The sequence below is a fragment of the Anthonomus grandis genome, chromosome 1 (genome assembly GCF_022605725.1).
Source record: "Anthonomus grandis grandis chromosome 1, icAntGran1.3, whole genome shotgun sequence".
Classification (NCBI taxonomy): Eukaryota; Metazoa; Arthropoda; class Insecta; order Coleoptera; family Curculionidae; genus Anthonomus; species Anthonomus grandis.
In genome coordinates, this window is record NC_065546.1 from 13,687,359 (window position 1) to 13,709,418 (window position 22,060).

At 30.1% G+C, this 22,060-nt stretch overlaps 1 protein-coding gene across 1 annotated transcript in view; it reads left to right on the plus strand.

Annotated features, from left to right (window-relative positions):
- Nucleotides 1–22,060, plus strand: part of LOC126739390 (sialin) — a 75,815-nt gene extending 53,755 nt beyond the window's left edge. Inside the window, exons 10-11 of the mRNA XM_050445055.1 lie at nucleotides 21,700–21,785; nucleotides 21,852–22,060. Coding sequence (XP_050301012.1) covers nucleotides 21,700–21,785; nucleotides 21,852–22,040 — 275 coding nt within the window. The 3' untranslated portion in view covers nucleotides 22,041–22,060. The remainder of the gene's footprint in view (nucleotides 1–21,699; nucleotides 21,786–21,851) is intronic.

Here is a 22,060-nt window from a genome sequence, read left to right on the forward strand (position 1 = left end):
CTTCTACTAAATGTGGGCTGTTTTGCATAGAAATGCCTATTTTTTCGGTTAAACATGCCACTATTAGTGAATGTAGTTTCGTCGGTCCATAAAATGGTCGTAGAGAACATCGGGTTTGCATTTAACATCCCTTGATACCAACGGCAGAAAACAAGTCTGCGTTCTGAATCACCTGGATGCAGTTTCTGAACCGGTTGGAACTTGTAGTCATGATACCTATGTTTCTTAAAAATTTCTCCGATCACTGAAGGATGTATCCCATATTCAGAACCTATAATTTTTAATGAAGACTCCGGATAAAGATGAATTTGAGCTAAAACATTAACATCGTTGTGTGTATTCTTGGCACGGTATTTTCCGCGTTTTTTTGATACACATCCAAATTCGGTGAGGTTTCTTGAAACCAAATAAAAAGGTTTTCACGCTGGAGCAGTTCTGTTTGGATATAATCTAGCATACTCCCTTACTGCATAATCAACCTTTCGATAACATCTTATAAAAACATCGAACATGTCTTTTTTTCACTATCACTATACCTTACCATTTTACAACTTGTATTTATTTTGTTAATATTGAACTAGGAAATTGCTAAGGAGACTACCAAGGCTTTTAAACTAATTTAAAAAACTAACTTACGGCAAAACGTTAAAATATCAAAGTAATATTTTAATAATTTTGTTGTAATTAATAATAATAATTGTTGTCGTAGCTACGACATATTTTTTTTTCATGGCCTACCTAAATAAGCCACAGCCGTAATAAATCTGACATTGTTATAAAGTTTGAACCATTCGGCAAGCACGGTTCCATTTTCATTAAAGGTGGCTCTCCATGCAGCTTTGAAAATAGATTTTCGTTATCGAATATTAATATAGAACAAATCGCATATCGTAATTTTTTTCCTAACTACATAAAAAATATCAGCCGCAATTGATGTTAGTGAATAATATTAGCAGCTAACCCAACTAAACCCAAATCTGCCGTATTTTAATTTTGTAAATTCTAATCAGATCCGTATTAAAGAAAAAAGCTTGAAAACTGCTATTTTTATACCGAAACGTCGAGACAGACATTTAAGTTATACATTGTTGAAAAGGAAAATAAAAATTATTTTTAAATATAAAATAAAAAATCCAGGTCCGTATTTAAAAAAAAAGTTGATGATGATATCTAAAAAACGTAACATCGCATAAAAAATCTAAATACACTTTTTTAATAAGAATAAAATGCTGCAACTTTTTTCTAATTTAACCGCTCTCGTATCTTTTATAGTATAGGAGATAGCAGTACTGTCCCTCTGAAAAAGGAGACACCCTGTATATTAAAACTACTTTTACAATTTTATATTTTTTTTTAACATTAACTCTTGAAAATTTACTCCTTGTTACAAGTTTGTTAAACGTGTTCATTTAAGTTATGCACTTATTAAAATTCTGTATTTAAAAAGTAGACGATTTTGAAGTGACATATTATAATTTTTAGTTAATGTTGATTTTACCAATATATAATTAGGTATTGAATCACTATAATAAAGTAAATACAAAGAATAACTGAAAAATTATGTAAGTAATTATTAACAGAAAGTAGACAATAATTAAAGCTTATTAAAAGAATATATTTAATTGAACAAAAAAACTATTATTATTAGGCGACTTGCGTGCTTACTAATACGTGGAACTACATCAAATAATTTTAAAAACTCACCAACCATGTGGTCCACACTTTAAATAAAAATTAAATACTTAAAAAATGTATAATCTAAACATCCACTTGTACGACATAAGTACAAGAAGCAATTTAGTAAGTGTCGTAAGCAAAACTCTAAAATTTAAGTAAATGAGTGGCAGTATAACAAGGGTAAACTTATTAGAATATTAACGTTAGTGCAATTAGCTACTATTAGAAAATGTGGAAAATTCAGTTGTTTAGGAAACCATATATTGGAACATATTTTCAAAAATAATTTAAAAAAAATATAATTAATAGTTTCTTGTATAATTTTTAAAAGAGATTTGAGGATTCTCAGAAATTCAACTTAGTTGTATGTATATAACTTAGATATGTTACTAACTTTTTATGCCTCTATAAGCACGCAATTCAATTTACTTTTAGTACAAAGCAAAAATAAGAAGACCGTGCAGAAAAATATACCTGAATCTTTGAAATATATTATCATGCACCATCTTATTTTACATCCTTCTTAGAATGTATCTACAATATTAAATTAAAATTGCATATTCTAACAATTTCATATATGCAGCATGTAATAAAAATTTCTTAAACAATAAGAATTCTTAGAGTGTATTATTAGGTACTTCTTTTAATAGGATTGTATATTCTACATAGCCTGTTCTCTTCTACCTGAGGAGTAAATGGTTTTTAGATCTTAAATAATTACTTTCAATTTATTTTAATAGCATTTATTGAATTGCACAGTTGATTTTAGCTTTTTAGTATATCGTGGTACATTGTAATAATTTTCAAAAAGAGAAAATATGAACTACCAAACTTGATTATCCAAGTCAACTTGTAAGTTATTTCAATGATTCATGATAAAATTCAGTTATCTATATAAAGCAAGTATAATCTATTTTTATAACTTAATGATGCTATTAACGCAAAAAAATAATATGAACAGATCTATGTAGTATTTTTTAAATATGTCTATTATAAAAAATTCGACTAAAATTAATTTCTTTCTATCTTTCTTATTTAACTTTTAATCTAAAATCTAAAATGAAACCCTGTTAAATGCGTTTTTAGAGCTTAGTAAATATTTAACTTTATTTCTGTTTGTGCAACTCAGGTATTCTAAAATAAATTTCAAGTTCTTTAAATAATAACATTAGTAGGATGCAAATGTGATTATAAGTAACTGTAGGTAATAATTTATATATATTTATATTTATTTGCAAGGAATTATAAAATATATTTTTTTAAACCTTTAAAAGTATTTATTATGACATAATCAAAGAAAATAAAAAGAAGTATTTTTATAACCTGATTTTATTGGCAAGTAATATAAACTACATACATACGCTTTAAATACATACTGGTGTTGCATTAATGGAAAAAATCTTTGCCAATTTTCTATTCATTTAAAGTGCATTAGATCTAATTTTGACTAAAACTTCTTTTTACTTGCTTCAGTATTCATATTTTGATATAAAATGCAAAATAAGTACTTCAAGATATCTGATATATTTTGGATTATTACTAGCCTTCTTTTTATAAAACAATACTAAAATTGTATACATTAAAAGAGAGAAAGAAATACACTTATAAACTATTGCTGCAAATATTTTGTGTTTAAAATGTTCATACATACTTCACGATGTATGTATTTTCAGTCAATGTGCTGGTAATAATATTATCTTACAATACACTAATTGCTTTTAATTGCATTTTTTTAAGTTTCAAAATTAGAAGAAGTAGCTGCTCCTATATAAAACTTAATGTCTATAGATACAACGACTAATTATTGCCTAAAGTTTTCCAGTGATTGCATTAATAAGTACATAGGATTTAAGTAAAATTTGACTGCTTAATAAGGCCTAGAAATAGTAAATTAACGTAATATAGTTTTTTGCATCATAAGCGTTTTTTCTGGTCGTCAATTAAAAGAAATCAAAAGAATATTTAAAGAAATGTCGACAGAAATAATAACCCAAATAATGCAAAATTCTATACTTATAGAAGCTACCGCAAAATAAGTCGTCGATAACGTTACCAAAGAGTTTGAAGAGCGTATTGTGTAATAAACACAAAAATTAAACTTATTGAAGAAGAATTTAATGCCTGTCAGGTGAACATGAATTTAAAAAGTAGAGTTATGTATCTGGAACAAAATTCTAAACTAGACCATACAAAATACTATAAGGACTAATCTAGACCTAACCAATAGCAATATCACATAATGTTTTTGGAAGGGTAAATTCAACAAACTAAGACCCAGAGCAGTCATAGTTAAATTCGGAAGTATGTAAGAAAGAAACCAAGCGTTTTTTTGAAAGAAGAAGTGAAACACTCCAAAATTGCTATTACTGAAGATTTGGTAAAAGAGAGGTTAGATCTACAAAATTTTGCGAAAAAAAAACTGGGAAAGGAAACCGTCTGGACCGTGGGTGGCAAAATCTATTCCAAGGCTAGTGGGAAAATGGTAAACATAAAATCAGAAGAATGTCATCAACATATTAAAATAATATCCTGGTGTAGCAAGCATTTTCACTTTATTTTAAAAAAAATATTATCCTTGTTAATATATATTAATATTTTATTTTATTTTTTTTATTGTTATATTTTCTTTAGTTCTCAGTTATTGGTGGGTTTCAACTTATCGTATTTGTATAATAGTACTACTTCGTTTAAATACTTTCTTGTTCGTTGTCACCGCAGAATATTTTATTTATTTATTTTTTATAAACCAATTTGAGCCATATCGACATAAGGAAATTTAACGTTGCGTATTTGAACGTGCGTTCGCTATTCAATCACCATGCGAATATACTAGATCTGTTGAATAGTAAAGAGTGTGATGTTTTTGAGTAGTTCAGAGACCTAGAAATATACCTTCTTTAAAGTTATTATAGTATGGTTGGTATAAGTTGATCTTATCTTATAAGAAATGATAATCAGTCAAGAGGTAGAGGTGTTTATTTTTATATTAGGGTTTCATTTTCATTTAATTATCTATCTACACGATTCCATGAGAGTCCCGACTCGAGTAGCTGCCACATCTATTACCTTGTTAGATATAATATTGACTTCAGAAGGTCTTCAAGCTAGAAGTTTTGGCACCGTTAATGTCGCAATTTCAAATCATTTTTTGGTATATTGCCCTATATATTTAGATAGCTATAAATCTGACAGTAAAACTATAAGCCTTAGAAATCTTAAGCGTATTAATGAAGTCTTACTTAAATACTTTTTGGCAATTTCACAATTCGATAATATTGCTTACTTGAATTACATGAATTATAAATTCAATATCTTAATGAAACTATACTTCATGTTTTTGATGTGCTAGTGCCGCTTAAAAATATATTTTTCAAAAAATCTAAGCTATTCTGACTGACAGATAATACATTTTCGTACAAAAACCTCAATTTCCATAGACTTTTTTACTTTCTTCTCGATGAAATATCTATCATCACTAGGTAGTAACTAGTGACGTTTAATAGTAGATGATTAACTGTTAATCATTTTCAATTTCTTCTCAACGTTTATTGTGAATCAAATCTTTTACTAGCAATATCCTTACATTTATCCTCCAAGACTTGGAGGTCAAACCTGAATTTATATCAACATTTAATTTAAAAAGTATTAAAAAGACTCTCAAGTAAAATCTATTTACTCAGCGCCTCTAAAATCTTATATCAAACTTTATATAAACCTTATATCAACTGCTATATAATAACTACAAAAATAATAGGAACTGTTGATTTGAATCATTCTTTAGTTTTAGGACAGTCACTATATCGAAAGTCAAAAAATATCCGTTTAAAGTAAAATCAATGGCTACCGGCTCGGACTTTATTAATTTTGAAATGCTGCACTTGTGTTCAGTGATAATGCCAAACCTTAACAATATAATAAATTCCTGCTTCAAACATTCTGTTTTTCCAGAATGTTTGAAGAAAATTTCCTGCGGTATTCCTCTACTCAAAAAAAATCCAGTTTCAGGACCTAATTATTTGCGGCGGGTAAGTATCTTTACAAGCAAGGCAAAAGCTCTTGAAAAAATAATGTTTATATAAATATCTGATCATTTAAATCTGTATAAAATTCTCCCTCGGTACCAATCTGGTTTTTGCTCTGGTTTTAGTTCTGCAACCGTATTAATTAACATAACTGATGATATAAATAGGACTGCAAATGAGAGCAAATGCACAGCTTTAATTCTGTTAGACTTCTCTACGATATGTAACACTATAAACCATAAACTCTTTTCTTCAATCCTAAATTTTATTAGGTTTTCAAAGCACGCATTTGTAATTTTAATGGATTATATTTTAAATAGACTTCAGTTTGTTAAAACATTAGATGGCAGATAGGAACATGACAGGGTAAATTATGGTATTCCACAAGGCTACTATTTAATATTTGTACTAATAACTTTACTAATTGCCTAAGATTCTGCAAGGTACACCAATATGCAATGATACATAGCTTTATTATTCTTTTCTTTTATCTAAATATATTAATGCAAATAAATTTATCAATGAGGATCTAACTACATTTTTATCATATTCAAATCGTCATAATCTTCTTATTAACCCATCTTAATGATTTTTGGTAGAAGCAAGGAAAGTGTTGAATATTTTGTAACCATAAGCATAGGTTATGATTCTTTATCATGTGAAAAAGTTTCACAAAGTTTAGGCTTGTATCTGGAAGTTGAGGTGCGCTTTAAATTCCATACTAAAACCATAAGAAAAGTTACTTTATCCTCACAGGTATTTACTATCGCAATCTTTAAAACTTAAGCTGACTGACACCTTAGTTTTGAGCCATTTTTGACTTTCGTGATGTGGTTTACTTACCTTGCTTAGATTTCACTGAAATACAAAAAAAAACGAGTACAAACATTTTGCTTAATTTAATAATTGCCTATATTATTATACATCTATGGAATTTAAAATTATGAGCCAGTTTCTCAAAAATTGAAAGACTGTAACTGGTTAACCAAGGTGAAGAGACGGACGCAAATTACATTCTTTGGATTTATTTTAAAAAATTATAATTAATTAGTATCTTCCCTACTTGCTAGAAAATGTTAAATATTAAACCGACGTTCACAACTTAAATTTAAGATTGAAGGGGTTAATAACCCCACCACCTCACAAGACCATTTTTTTCCAGCGATCCTTTTCTTATCATTTTTATCGGCTTGAGAATGACATTCCTGCAGATCTAAAAGCTTTATCGGAGGGCTCTTTTAAACAAATTTTTTTTTATTGTTTTAGTGGCATGGTCAAAATTTATAACACATATATATTTATATTTTTATTTATATAATATATGTATTTCCGTTTGTACGTTTTGCATGGTCTTCTGCGGACAACAGTGGTAGTATATAAGATTTTTCAATTGTACATTTTCGGAGTCAAACTTCATCTTTTTTTTTAAATTGTTCTTGGCTTTTTTTCTAAATTATATATATTTATATATCGGCTTGTTTTATATGATTTACAAAATCAATATATTAATAATATGAGTTATTTTTATAACCCAAAATAAATTAATTCAATGAATTTAAAACCATAATAAATATTTTACACTGGTTTTTATATTTTAGGTTTAATTATAAAGGTAATATTGAAGCTTTTCCGGGGTAATTTAAGCCAAAAATTTCAAGGCAACTTCTCTCCTGAATGCATCTCGGCTCGACCTAGAAACATTTTCGGGTAAATCGCATATATGTTAGCGCAACATAATTCACTTAACAAAATTGAGTTTGACTGTCTGCCATATCTCTCATCGTATATCTCGCAAATTTCAGGTCTCAAAGTTAATTGTTGGTAACTTAATAGATTCCAAGTTTAAAATTGTCATTAAAGGTCAGATATGTGACATTTATTTAAACTTAATTATTAAATATTAAAAATTAATACAGAAAGTAATAAATAACTTTAATCAACAATTATTTTTTCGTAAAGATGCGTCAACACGAAAGAAAAATAATTAAAGCATATGGTGATGCTTTGGTTATTTTTTTTAATAATTAGTTGTGGTACCCTGTACAACTATAATGTTAGTTGTCCAATAAAAAGAAGATGTACTTTTAAAAATATTGACATAATTCTAAAGATGATCTTGTTCTTTAATTCATTAGATTTTAATTATATTTAACGCATACATTAATTAAGACATTTAAAAAAAATTATATATAAAATTCTAATAATATTGATATATATACACTATTTGATTCAATATTTGATATTTATTGTTGATATTTATCAACTTTCATATATGCGAATATCAAATATAACGAGAATACTATTTGTATTTTTACTTATTTCCAATAAAATTTATTTTTTTTTTAATAAAGTTAATATTCTATTGTGACTTAATCTTAACCATAAATATAAGCAGATAACTTAGATAATTTTTTTAATGCGCTACGATCAGCAAAACAAAACAAAAGTGCTGTTTCGGGCAGTAAAACATTCTTTCTTTTGAGATTCCACAGGCATTGTCGTATATTTTATTTATGGGGGAGGAGATATATGTGTTTTACTATAAAATCCTTAAATACATAGTCAACGCAGCCAGTGCTAAAAAGTAATGCTGCTTACATAGTTTGGTTTTTTAAAATTAATGTTTTTCTAAATAGGTGTTCAGGCTAAAACTTTAACTTAAAGAACACATACATAGAACAATACGATGGGATGGGAATTTATATAAAGAAACATTACCATTTAATGTATTACATTTAATAATTAATAAATGCTACCCCAATTGATTATGAATTAATTAGTATAAAACTTAAATTAAAAAAACACTTTATATACATCAATATATAGACCTCCGACATCCAACGTTAACAATTTTATTGACTTTTTATATATTTCATGGGTCAAGTTTCAAAACGTTAATTTGCCAATATCAAAAATTACAAAACAGTTGTACTTATGATGTAAGTGAAGTTAGCAAATAGGAATCTATCTCGATTATAAAAACCGTTTCTCAAAAGTACCTCTGCAAGAGGCACTTTGAAGTAATACATCCTCAAGAAAAAGCAACAAAAAAGGAAACTAAATAAAAAGAAACCAAAAAAAAAACCTTACGTAAGATTTTTTTTTCAATACATTTTGATAATGAGGGCTTAAAAAAAAATAAAAAAAAATTTTAGAGTAATGTGTAGCAATTAAATTAGGATAATATATTTTAGACACCCAGCATATAGTTTTATATTTTAGACAAACAGCAAATTAGACTTTTGTAATAAGAACATTTTGTATCTACTTAACAAACATGTTCCTCTTAAACGAAAAAAATTAAAATTAAACCATTTACGCCATAGATAATAACAACCATTAAACTATTAATAAATCTCACAGACAAAGCACATCGAAGATATGTAATATGAAATAATAAAATTCAAGCTCACTGAAATTATTACAAAAATTTGCGAAATTTTACAAAACATACCATTATTCGAGAAAAAAATGTGCATATTTTAACTTATTATCTACTACAGGGGGTAGAGAATGTTGGTGAACTGTAAATAAGCTAAATTTATCTTCTAAAAACGTAGTGTATGATGTGCCTTCGGATGTAGCAAACTCTTCATTACTTAATAATTAATATGTAAGTGTTCCTGATATGACTCCGATGATATAATGAACTTTTATAATTCTAATAAATTTCCCCGCATAAATACACAGTTAAATTTTTAATTAATAAATACAGAGATAATTGATAAAATAATAAGTACAATAAGTACAAACGCAAGCGTTTTTTTTGATTTGTCAAAAGCCTTTGACATGATAGATTATATTTCCTTAGATGTTCCTCAGGAATCTATATTGGGGCCTGTTTTATTTCTGATGTTTGTAAATGAGTTAATTGAAGTAATAGCCTCTAATTCAGTTTTCCAGTTTGCTGATGACACGTCTTGTATTCTTATTGCCGAAAATGAATCCATAGTGGCAAAGAAAATAAGCATTGCCATAACCGAAATGTCAAGATGGTGCCGCGAGAATGGGCTGAAACTTAATATCTCGAAAAAAAAAATTGTCTCATACAGACATGATAGGTCGCTTTATGCATCCTTAGAGGGTAAAAGTATCCCTCAGGTTCCAGAGAGTAAGTTTCTGGGAGTGTTAATTGATCGGGAACTTTTCTGGAGATATTGAAGCGTTAACCGGGAAAATGTACAGAGCTTGTTATGTAATAAGGTATTTGTGCGACCAGTTGTGTTTGGAGTCTTTATTATCGTACTATTATGCACATGTACAGGGTGGCCAAATAAGCGAGGTAAGCTGTATCTCAGGACCTGTACATCTGGCAACAATGGAATTTTTTTTATTATTATAAACGTGGCTGTGAGAAAATTCTGGAAATTATTTTTAAGTTCCGTATTTCACCGCAAGAGGGCGCAACTAAAAATTAAATAAAAGAAACGTCTTTTTCTCCGAAAACTTAAGTATTAACTTATACTTTTGATATTATTTTTAGTAAGCCTAGATAATTTGCTATAATTTTAGTTTTATGAATCATTGACGTACGAACGATAGTAGGGGTGGGGGAAGCTATTGAAAGTGGAATCATTAAAATCGGTGTAAATTCTAAACCACTTATTCGATTTAAGCGATTCACAATTTATTTGCAAGATAAATGTAGCTGCTTTAAAAGTCTGATCTCATCACTGCCCTATAGTTCCTAATAAAACCGCCAGACGGCGCAATTTGTAATAATTCCAGTTTTTTTTATTTTGCTCCAAAAATTCAAATCGAATGGTAGATTTGTGACATCATATTTAAAAAGTAGATAAAATTTGCAAAAATACTGTGAAAACCGCACGATGATATCTTTGCTTGTTTAAAAGTTATAGCGAATTAAAGTCTTTTACGCACCGAGTCCAAACTTATATACCGCCATCTAGCGCTCGGCCTTAGAATGTCTAGTTAAGGTATAGTAGGCGGCAAAAACAAAAGAAACTTTTAAAAAGGATTGTATGGAAATGTCAAATATTTATTAGACGGCCAGTTTAAATCTGTTTTCAATTTTCTTTGCTCGATTTTTTGTAAAATGCCTTTAACAAATAATGAAGCTGTGGATTTGATTGCGGTTTTCTTTGAGTGCTTTCAAAATGCAGAAATAGCTGAAAGACAGTATGCCCTTCGCTATCCAGATCGCCGCCATTATGGCAGAAGAATTTTTCCACGGTTGGTACAGCGACTACGCGATACTGGGAGTTTTAGTCGGCCCAAATTTAGAAGGCGTCGCTCTACTGGAAGAACTGAAAAAAACATTATTAATGTGTTGGCCTACGTAGAGTTTAATAGGCATATTGGAACTCGTGCGTTATCTTTAGATTTGGGAATAGCTCGAACTACTATTCAAAATATACTTAAAGACCACAGGTAATACATCTTTTTATTATAATTTTCTTCTCGAATATAGGCATTTCTTTTTATTTTAAGGCTACACCCTTTTTATATAATCCTACACCAAGCTCTAAACGAATATGATTTTCAGCGCCGAATTGATTTTTGCTAATGGATACTAGTAATGATTCGCGAAAACAGGGATTTTTTGTCACAGATTCTGTGGACCGATGAAGCCACTTTTTGTAGCGATGGGAAAGTCAACAGACATAATATGCATTATTGGTCGGTTGAAAATCCTCGTTGGATGCGAGAAGTCCAGCACCAAGGCCGCTGGAGTGTAAACGTGTGGTGTGGCATTATCGGAATGAAAATTATTGGTCCTTATTTTTTTGATGGCACATTAACCGGTAATGTTTTTTTGCATTTTTTAACAAATTCCTTGCCTATTTTAATGGAAGATTTGACATTGGAAGTAAGACGGACCATGTATTTCCAATTGGACGAGTGCCCAGCACATTTTTCCCGTTTGGTGAGCCTTCATATAAATAATTACTTTCAAGGGCGCTGGATCGGAAGGGGGAGTCTATATCCTTGGCCGGCCAGGTCACCCGACTTAACATGCCTAGACTTTTACTTATGGGGTCGTTTAAAAGATATTGTGTACCAAACTCCACCTACAACAAGACAGGATATGGAAAACAGAATCCGTGGTGCAATAATATAATTATATTATTATAATTTATCAATCAATTATTACTTTCATAATTTATTAATTATGACAACATCATAGTATCCTAGTTGTGGTAATAAGTTGTGGTAATATTAATTAGAGATTTTTAGGCGAGGCACTAGATGGCGGTACGTAAGTTTAGGCCCGGTGCGTAAAAAACTTTAATTCGCTATAACTTTAAAATGAGCAAAGATATCATCGAGCGGTTTTCACAGTACTTTTGCAAATTTTATTTACTTTTTAAATAGGATGTCAAAAATATACCATTTAATTTGAATTTTTGGAGCCAAATGAAAAAAACTGGAATTATTACAAATTGTGCCCTCTGGCGGTTTTATTAGGAACTACAGGGTAGTGATGAGATCAGACTTAAAGCAGCTATATTTATCTTGCAAATAAATTTTGAATTGCTCAAATCGAATAAGTGGTTTAGAATTTACACCGATTTTAATAATTCCACTTTCAATAGCTTCCCCCACCCCTACTATCGTTCGTACGTCAATAATTCATAAACCAAAATTATAGCAAATTATCTAGGCTTACTAAAAATAATATCAAAAGTATAAGTTAATATTTAAGTTTTCGGAGAAAAGGACGTTTCTTTTATTTAATTCTTAGTTGCGCCCTCTTGCGGTGAAATACGGAACTTAAAAATAATTTCCAGAATTTTCTCATGGCCACTTTTATAATAATAAAAAAAAATTTCATTGTTGGCAGATGTACAGGTCCTGAGATACAGCCGCTTACCTCGCTTATTTGGCCACCCTGTACAATGACTTATTCAGTACAGTTTAATATTTTGGTACAACTCAGCTGGTTTAGATAAAGTCATATTAGCCCATAATAGGATGCATGCTAGGACTGAAATACCGAATCTTATCAATCACAATTTCAAATACATAAAATATTGACAGTGTCATGCTTATATATTTTGAAAATTTCCATGATAGCAAGAACTCATTTTACGTCCTTTCAAAAAAATTCACATATCTATAATGTAATGACAACAAGGCAATGTAATAGTCTTAGAATTCCCTCACACCGAACGATAATGTTTAAAAGAAGTCCTTACTATAATTGCATTAGGGTGTTTATGTATTGTATTGTGTTTATGTATAGTAAGTATTTATAATGTTTGCCTGATAGTTTTAAAAATTTGTCAAGTAATATTTAAATCTAGACTTAAACAATTATTGTGAAAAAAATAGTATTATATGATATATTGTAAACTTCTGCATTAATCATTTGACAATTGTGATGTTGTCATGATGTTGTCATTGGACAATGTCCAATAAAACTGATGACAAATGGACTTGAAAAAATCTTTTTATTATGTTGCAGTTCAGTTATGGAACGAGCTTCCAAATAGCCTAACACATTTATCTATGTACAAATTTTTTAAGTATATAAAAAACTCATTGCCAGTTGTTGATTATCTTTAAATTGTATTTTTTTAATTGATAACATCACTGCCCTGTTGTCAAGCCTAATATCTTGCTCCTTGCCACCACGATGCCCTATTCTTTAGCGTTGCCGGCGCGACGCGCAGCACCGGTTTGTTTGTTGCTTCGTTTTGTTCCCTCATTTTTAAAGACTGGAGAATAATAATTATTGGTTATTAATTCTATGCCTTGGTATTCCACCCTGAACCAACGTAGCTGTTAATTTGTTTAGGTTTAGCTTTAAAGGTCTGCACCACACAGTTATGCTTTATGATGCATATCTTGTGGATCGGTTTTAGGAATCGCGGTGTAAGTCCTTATTTCTTTATATTATGATTTTTAATTACTAATGCTGTTTCTTAAATATTTAACAAATAAAAACATTTTGATTTAATTGATACAGAGTGTCTATTTAATATCCGAATAATCAAAGTTCTTTGAAAATATTAATTTTTGCGAAGAAAGTTTAAAGAAAAGTTACATGAATTTGAAAAGAGAACTAAACAGTGACCTTAAATTTGACTAGTTATATAGTATATTTATTTTAGGAATATATTCAGTAGGTTTAAATGAAAATCTTACTATATCTGACCTCTCATGCCAATTTTAAACTCGCAAACTATCACTTACCAATAATTAACTTCGAGGTCTGAGATTTATAAAATATATGAGAGACATCGCAGACAGGAAAATTCAATTTTGTTAAGTAAATTATATTATGCTTATATATAAATGATTTGCCTAAAATATTTTGAGGTAGAGATGGGATGCACTCGGAAGAGAAGTTACAGATAACATTTTCAACTTAAATTATCCCCAGATAAGTCTTAAATTAGTTTTTTGGTAAAACTTTATAAAGTTTTTAAAGTATAAAAAATTTATTATAATGCTATTTTCATTAAAATAACATATTTTGGGTTTTAAAATAAATAAAAATTTTATTATTATCAAAGTTTTTTTTTCTACTTAAAGTGGAAAAAATGTGTGCAATTCCTGGCTCAAGTACCCATTACTTGTTTACTTTATAAACACTTAAGGATTGAAAGATTTTTAGCTCACTTTGCAATACTTTGCTTATACAGGGTGAGTTTTTTAAAGTGTTACAATGCGATATGTCAAAAACGGCTGCAAATTTTTTTTTGACATTTTGGTGACATTTCAAGTATACCGGGGGGCACTTTTTGTGATATTTTTGACATTTGTCCCTTCACCCCCCTAAGAGGGGGGGAGGGTCACTTCCTTATTTTAAATGGAATGACGTGTTTTTTATTCTTAAATACGAATCTACATAAAATATGAAGTCTGTTTACAAAAAATTTTTAAAATTGCTTTGCTGGTTACGGAATTATGATCAAAAATGTTTTGATTAAATTTAAAAATAATTCGAATATTCTACTACAATAAAAACAAATTATTTCCTACTTTTTAACTATTTATCGTCTATGTATTATGCCTAAGGAGCTGTTCGAAGTGACCGCCTTCGACTTCCAAACACTTTCTTATCCTTTCTTGACATGAGTTTCGTACCCGCTGTAACATTGCTGGTGTCACTAATGAACAAGCACAACGAATCCTGTTCTTCATATCCTCTGGAGTTGTAGGTGCACTAGCCATTACTTTGTCTTTTATAAATATAGTTGACAGGATTTTATAAATAGTTGACAGGACCACCTCGACCAATCCACCTGTTTTCAAAAATCTCATTTAAATAAGTACGGGCCTGTATGGCATAATGGGGTGGAGCTCCGTCCTGCTGAAACCATACGTTAGGATTTAAATTTTGGTTTAGTAGACGAGGTAACTGATTTCTTAAAAAATCTGTGTAGACATGTCCATTTAAATGACCTTGGAAAAAATGCAGACCAATAACTCTATCCTCGAAAATACCAAACCATACGTTCACAGACCAGGGATGTTGATTTGGTACAGTTCTCATCCAGTGAGGATTATTTGCTGCTCAGTAATGCATGTTGTGCCTGTTTACCTTTTAGAAAAACAAACAATCAAAATTTGAATATGTTCTAATTTAAATAAGTTAAATCTTACCTGCCCGCAATTATTAAAAGAAGCCTCATCAGAAAAAATAACGTTTCCCAAAAAATGGTTATTTTCACGCATTTTTGTTGAAATCCCCAAGTGCAAAAATTAATGCGATTCTCAAAATCATGTCCGTAAAGCTCTTGATGAAGTGTAATGTGGTAAGGATGAAACTTGTACCGGTGCAGAATTGTTATATTTGATGATTGACTAATTCCAGCATCTAAAGCAAGCCGCCTGGTACTGATTTGAGGATCAATCAGAGCTACTGCTCCTAATACAGCAACTGCCTTATTTTCATCTGTTTGCGTTTTAATCCGATTTCGTCGTTTACTTTTTAGACTACCAGTCATACGACTTCTGGTCTCCAGTCCATATGAGATTTTGGAATATCCGGAAACCTCTCGGCCCACACTACTGCAGCCTCCCTATAATTTTTTCTGCACTCCCCCAAAATTAACAACATATCTACTTCTACACTGAAATTCGCTTCCATTTTTTTCTTTTTAAACACAATTTACTTGTTAATAACACGTCAAAATTTTTATGTGACACTGCTTGTTATGTTGCCATGGAAATCCTACCGTTACTAGGATTTGCATTTCCATCCATACTAGTAAAATAAACAGTAGGATTTCCATGGCAATCGGCTGTTATTATGGTAAAATATTCGAATTATTTTTAAATTTAATTAAAACATTTTTGATCATAATTCCGTAACCAGCAGAGCAATTTTAAAAATTTTTTGTAAACAGACTTCATATCTTATGTAGATTCGTATTTAAAAATAAAAAACACGTCATTCTATTTAAAATAAGGAAGTGACCCTCCCCCCCTCTTAGGGGGGTGAAGGGACAAATGTCAAAAATATCACAAAAAGTGCCCCCCGGTATACTTGAAATGTCACCAAAATGCCAAAAAAAAAATTTGCAGCCGTTTTTGACATATCGCATTGTAACACTTTAAAAAACTCACCCTGTATAATCAATATTGTAATTATTTCTTGAGAATTTAAGAGAGTCTCTTGCTAAAGTACATATATAGTAGTTCGATTACTTTTCCATTTATTATTTTTTGTGGATTTTTTTAGCGGTACTTTTAAAAAATCTTGTGGATGTATGAAGAAAATTAATTATTTTGTTTTTGTTAACACAATTAAAATTTTAAAATATTTGTTTTAGAATATTTACGTTATTAAGCTATAATAAGTACGAAAATTCATCAAAATACATTCTTTAAATAGGTCAGTTATTGATTTTTGGATTCGCCATTCGATTAAGGCTATAATATATTTTATCATTAAGCAGAACCAATCAATTTCTTACAGATCTCTTAAAAATTGTTAAGTTTAGCAAACAACATTTTTAATCTTATGAATTCTATATGTTAATTTATCGCAATCTACTATGCATAAAGTATTGAAAAAAGCAAAGTTTTACCCTTAAAAAATATTCCTATTTCAAGATCGAAAGATGATTTTAATCGCCGAAATGAATTTTGTGAGCAAATGCAGCAATTGTGTAATGATAACAATAATTTAGTAAAACGGATAATATTTTCTGACAAAGCAACGTTAACTCTAAACGGCATGTAAACAGACCAAAAACCCTCCTTGGTTCACAAAATTTCATACACATCACCCTTAAAAAGTCAATATGTGAAAAGAAGTGTTTTAGGACCTTACTTTTTTGATGACACTCTCACTGGTGAGAGGTATTTGTATTTTCTTCAAAATGGTCTTATCTCCGCTCTGTATCCGGATTTGGAAGAACCCGACATACACCAACATGATATTTTTTTTAGCAAGATGGAGCCACGTTACACTATGCTCTACCCATTCGCAATTATCTAGATGAAGTTTTTCCAAATCGTTGGATAGGTAGACAAGAGTTCATTGAATGGCCACATAGATCGTCAGATTTAACTCCCTTCGATTACTTTTTATGGGGACACTTAAATAGTGAAGTATATGTCACTCAACCAGCAAATTTAGAAGATTTAAAAGAACAAATACGCCGGGAAATTAGAAATATTACTTCAGATGAAACCAATATACCTTACCTATGGTATATTGGTTATATAGAGTATGGTAATAGTGAAATTTGTATGATATTAGTATTTATAGGGCCATGAAATCGGATTCCACTTCTAAGTTTCAGAGTATAGCTAACAATTTGATAAAAAAATTGTGTGATAACGGATTTACTGACTTACTTCAATCTAATAAGTTAAAAAGAAACAGTGTAGCACCCAAATTGTACGGATTACCTAAAACACATAAAGATAATTTATGTTCAAGGCCCCTAGTTAGCTGCATAAATTCCCCATGCTATAATTTGGCATGTTCTGTTAATGATGTTCTTGCTAGGGTTACAACAACGTTTTTATATAATGTGAAAAACTTATTTGAATTTGCTGAATTCACTAAAAATTTAAAAATAACCTATAATCATATATTCATGTCTCTAGATGTTACTTTTTTGTTTAAAAATATTCCCAAAGCTTTAGTTCTAAATATTCTAGAAACCAGGTGGCAACACACTAGTGCTTATGCAATGATTCCAAAAATATATATTATTGAAATTGTTGCATTTTTATTCAATAATAGTTACTTTCAATTTATTGGTATGTTTTACCAACAATTAGATGGATCAGCGATGGGTGAGCGAGCTCCGTGCTGGAAAAACTTCATTATGGACCCTTCCAGTTGGCCTTCATTAAAATGTATGTAAAAGAAACTATCTTGTCTTGCCTAAGGCATAAAATTGATGAACTTTATACAGTTTTTATAACAGAATTAAATTATTGAAAATTGAAAATTTAAAAATTATAAAAAGCATATTAAAAAAAATAACGATGCTGTGTCACTTGCTAATAGAATAATCAATCAATTTAACCTAAAAAAATAGGAATGTTTAATTCACCAGAGAAGTTTGTAAGTAATTTAAATTTCCCTATGTATCTGGTTAATCAGAAGGAGTTCAAAACCATTTAATTAATAAATTTCCTAATTGCAGATTGACTTTTTACAACTTAAAATCTACTCAATCTGTTTTTCTAAATTAGAAGATATCGTACCAAGGATCTTTAATGAAATTTAAGTAAAATAATACATATTACCCTTAACAACACTGGTAATTGCATGACAGATACACAGGGTCTGAACATATTATATAATCATATAATACTATTACATAAACAAAGCAATGATTCAAAATAATTCATAACCTTTATAAATTGGTATATTGTTTTATTTTGGTGATGAGATTAGCATATAATTAAAAGATCAAACGAACTTACCTGAAGTGAAGTTCGATTAATTCTAGTTAGTTTAATTATATGAAGGCCTCGTCGAAATAAATTATTAGTGTAGTATCTCTGGTTACTGCATCGAATCACACAGTTTAAAGTAAAATTCAAGAACTTTCGCCCCCCACGCTCCCGCAGCTGCTTAGAGGGTACCCCGTCCCCGCTTCTTATGCTTCATTCCTTTAAAGCATTGTCCCACTTACTCTGAATGTATTGTTGCATTTGGGAATTTTTGGGAATGGGAGGGTGTAATTTATTTCGACGAGGCCTTCATATAATTAAGATCAAACTTCACTTCAGGTAAGTTCGTTTGATCTTTTAATTATATTCGGCCTCGTCTTCATAAATAAATTATTAGTGTAGATATTTAAAGAGTTTGCAACAATACTTAAAACCAATCTATGGATTTATTACTAATATTATATTATTCTTAAAAATATTTTTAGTTATTTATTTTATCTCTTAATAAATAGTGAAATAAAAGTAATATTTTGACCGTAATAAGTATATTTTCTTTAAACTTATGATATACAGTTGGTATAAACAAAAACAAAACACAAATATTATGAATCTGGTAGCATTATAAAGATACATGTTTATTTACTCCTCCTAATAAACTTAGTCCTAATAATCCTAATAAACTTAACAAATACATAACTAGATGACTAACATTTTAATATGGCATTTGCAAAATTTTCTGTGGTCTTTAAAGGACGTTGGTAAAATTTTGCAAATGTCTTGGACTTTTCAGTCCAGCCTGCCGATAATCTAATAGTATCATAACTAATGCCCTTTCGGGCTGCTGCAGACGTTGCTGCATGTCTTGTGCTGTGCGCTTTAAATAAAGATGTATCAAGACCACTATTGTTTAGTTTTAATCCACCTACTAATTGATTGAGAAGTGGCCATTCGGTGAGGTTTTTTGTATGTAATGAAAAGATTTTTTAACTGAGGGTTTCTGATGGGTTTTGTATGATCTAAATAAAGCAAAAGTGTTGAAGCGACACATATTTCAGGATCCTGAGAAAAAAAGAGAAGATTTAATGTTGGCTGAGGTCTATTTAGGCCGGACGTTTTTAACCTCTTAGTTATATTAATGATTAATTTATTATCTGTCTTCATAATGTTTTCTAGTTCAATGCTAGCTAATGTTTGAACTCTCTGCCCTGTTGCGAGGGCTAATAAAACTGTGTTGGCAAAAATTTCACCATAATTTTAAACTCACCTCATATTGTTTAATAGTTGACTCAGTTATTGAGGATAGGCACACATTCAGTGATGACTGAGGGACTTTGTTTTTCTGTAATGCTTGTAGGATAAGGATCCTGCCACCAGGGTAAGGTGTGGCCATAGAGGGTGTGGCGATCTGTCAAGGGAGAAGGTTAAATTTTTTGCTGGTTTAAAAATTATTGGGGGTTCAGTAAGTAAAGACAGAAATACTGGATACCATGGCTGAGAGGTCCAGTTAGGAACAACTAAAATTCCTTCAGCTTTGTCAGATATAATTTTTTGGAGTTCACGTAAAATTATGGAAAACTGAGGAAATGCATAAAAATAAAATTTCTTCCAATCTAAAGTAAAAGCATCTACTTGCCAAGCTTCTGGATCTCTCAGCCAAGATACAAAACATTTACACTTTTTGTTATTTCGAGATGCAAATAAGTCAACTTGAGGAGTTTTAAAAGTACATATTATTGTTTGAAAAGCAGAGTTATTCAATTCCCACTCTGTTTCTATTTTTAACTTGCGAGATTCTTGGTCTGCTTCTAAGTTGTCTTTTGATTTTATGTATGAGGCAAATATATATAGATTTCGTTGTTTACACCAACTCCATATTTCTCGGGTTAAACACTTAAACTAATCTGAGAAGTCTGGAGAAATAAACATAGTAGAGTCAAAATTTCCACCTGATCTTTGGAGTGCTAAAAACTTTTCACGTTCAAATAATTTTGTGTGAAGCCAACCATAACAAACCGCAGGACAAGCAGAGGTTAATGTGCCAATGAATTGAGCAAAGTCTCTCATTTTTATTTATCTTTATTGAAGAAAATTTTTTATTTAATTTATTGATTTTTTCTCTGTTTCCCTTTGGAAGTGAGACTGTCATTTCTGCAGAATCATAATAGAACCCTAGATATTTACATTGATATGATTAGGGAAAAAATTGCTTTTACCATCGTTATTTAAGAAACCCAACGATTCTAAAAATCTTATTGTTTCCAAAGTATTTTTTCGACATTCTTGAAATGAATTCCCTATTAACAAAAAATCATTCAAATAAATAACTGAAACCAAGCCTTTATTTCTTAAAAAACTTATGACCGGCTTCATAAGTTTCGTAAAAAGCAGAGGAGCACAGTTAAGGCCAAATGGGAGGCAGTTGAATTCATAGATCTGGCCTTTAAATTTAAACCTTAAATATTTTTTGTGTAGACTATGAATAAGAACGAGGGTATATGCATTTTTTAGATCTAAAGAAGTCATAAAACAATTTTTACTTATTATTAACGTCTTATGACAGTTTTGTGGTCTTCTATTTTAAAATGATTAATTTTAATATATTTATTAAGCTTTTTTAGGTTATTTATTAATCGATGTGAACCATCAGGTTTTTTCCTTAAAAAAATATTGGACAGAAACTGTCCTCTGCAAGGTTTTACCACTTTTAATGTACCAGCACTGTTATGACCTTATTTGTATTTAGCGACGACACCTATCTGCATATGCCCGTGTCTCGGGCTTCCTCGGTCTCCGGTCTTGGTTGCCTAGGTTCTTTCGGAGAAAGGGCCTGGTGTCGAGCCTCGTCTGATATGGGGAGCGACTTCGGAGTACATATTATACGTAGTACATATTAGGGATTTTAAGCCAAATAAGAGGGAAAATATAATAATGGTTATAAGTATGCTGAAAATAATTGGCAATTTATTTAACGTATGTAAACCGTCTCCGCTGATTTTTTTTCTTTTAATTTCTTCTTTACACAGTTAAAAATATTTTATCTCTAATAGAATGATATTTGTAAAAAAAAGGCAACAGAACCTTTCCTTTTAATTTTTTTGTAGCAATAATACAAAACAAAAACATATTTATTATATGATTATTAATATACTTTTTTCTTTCCTAGCTGTTCTTATGGGGCTCCTAAACACAGCAGCAGCATTTGTCGGATTTTTTACACCAGCAGTTGTAGGATATTTAACATATCAAAATGTAAGTCAACAAAAATAAATTTATTAAGATAATTTTTTAAATATGTTGTTTTTCTTTTAATATTAGCAAACAACACCCCAATGGCAAAAAGTCTTCTGGATATCTAGTTCTTGGCTATTCCTAAGCGGCTTGCTCTATGTTTTTATTGCCAAATCTGAGTTACAGCCCTGGAATTCGCCTGAAAAAAACGAACAACCTGAAGAGGAGCTGATGGTAGTGAAAACTGAAAAATATGTGGAGAATAATAAAAAATAAATGCACTAAAATATTTTGTA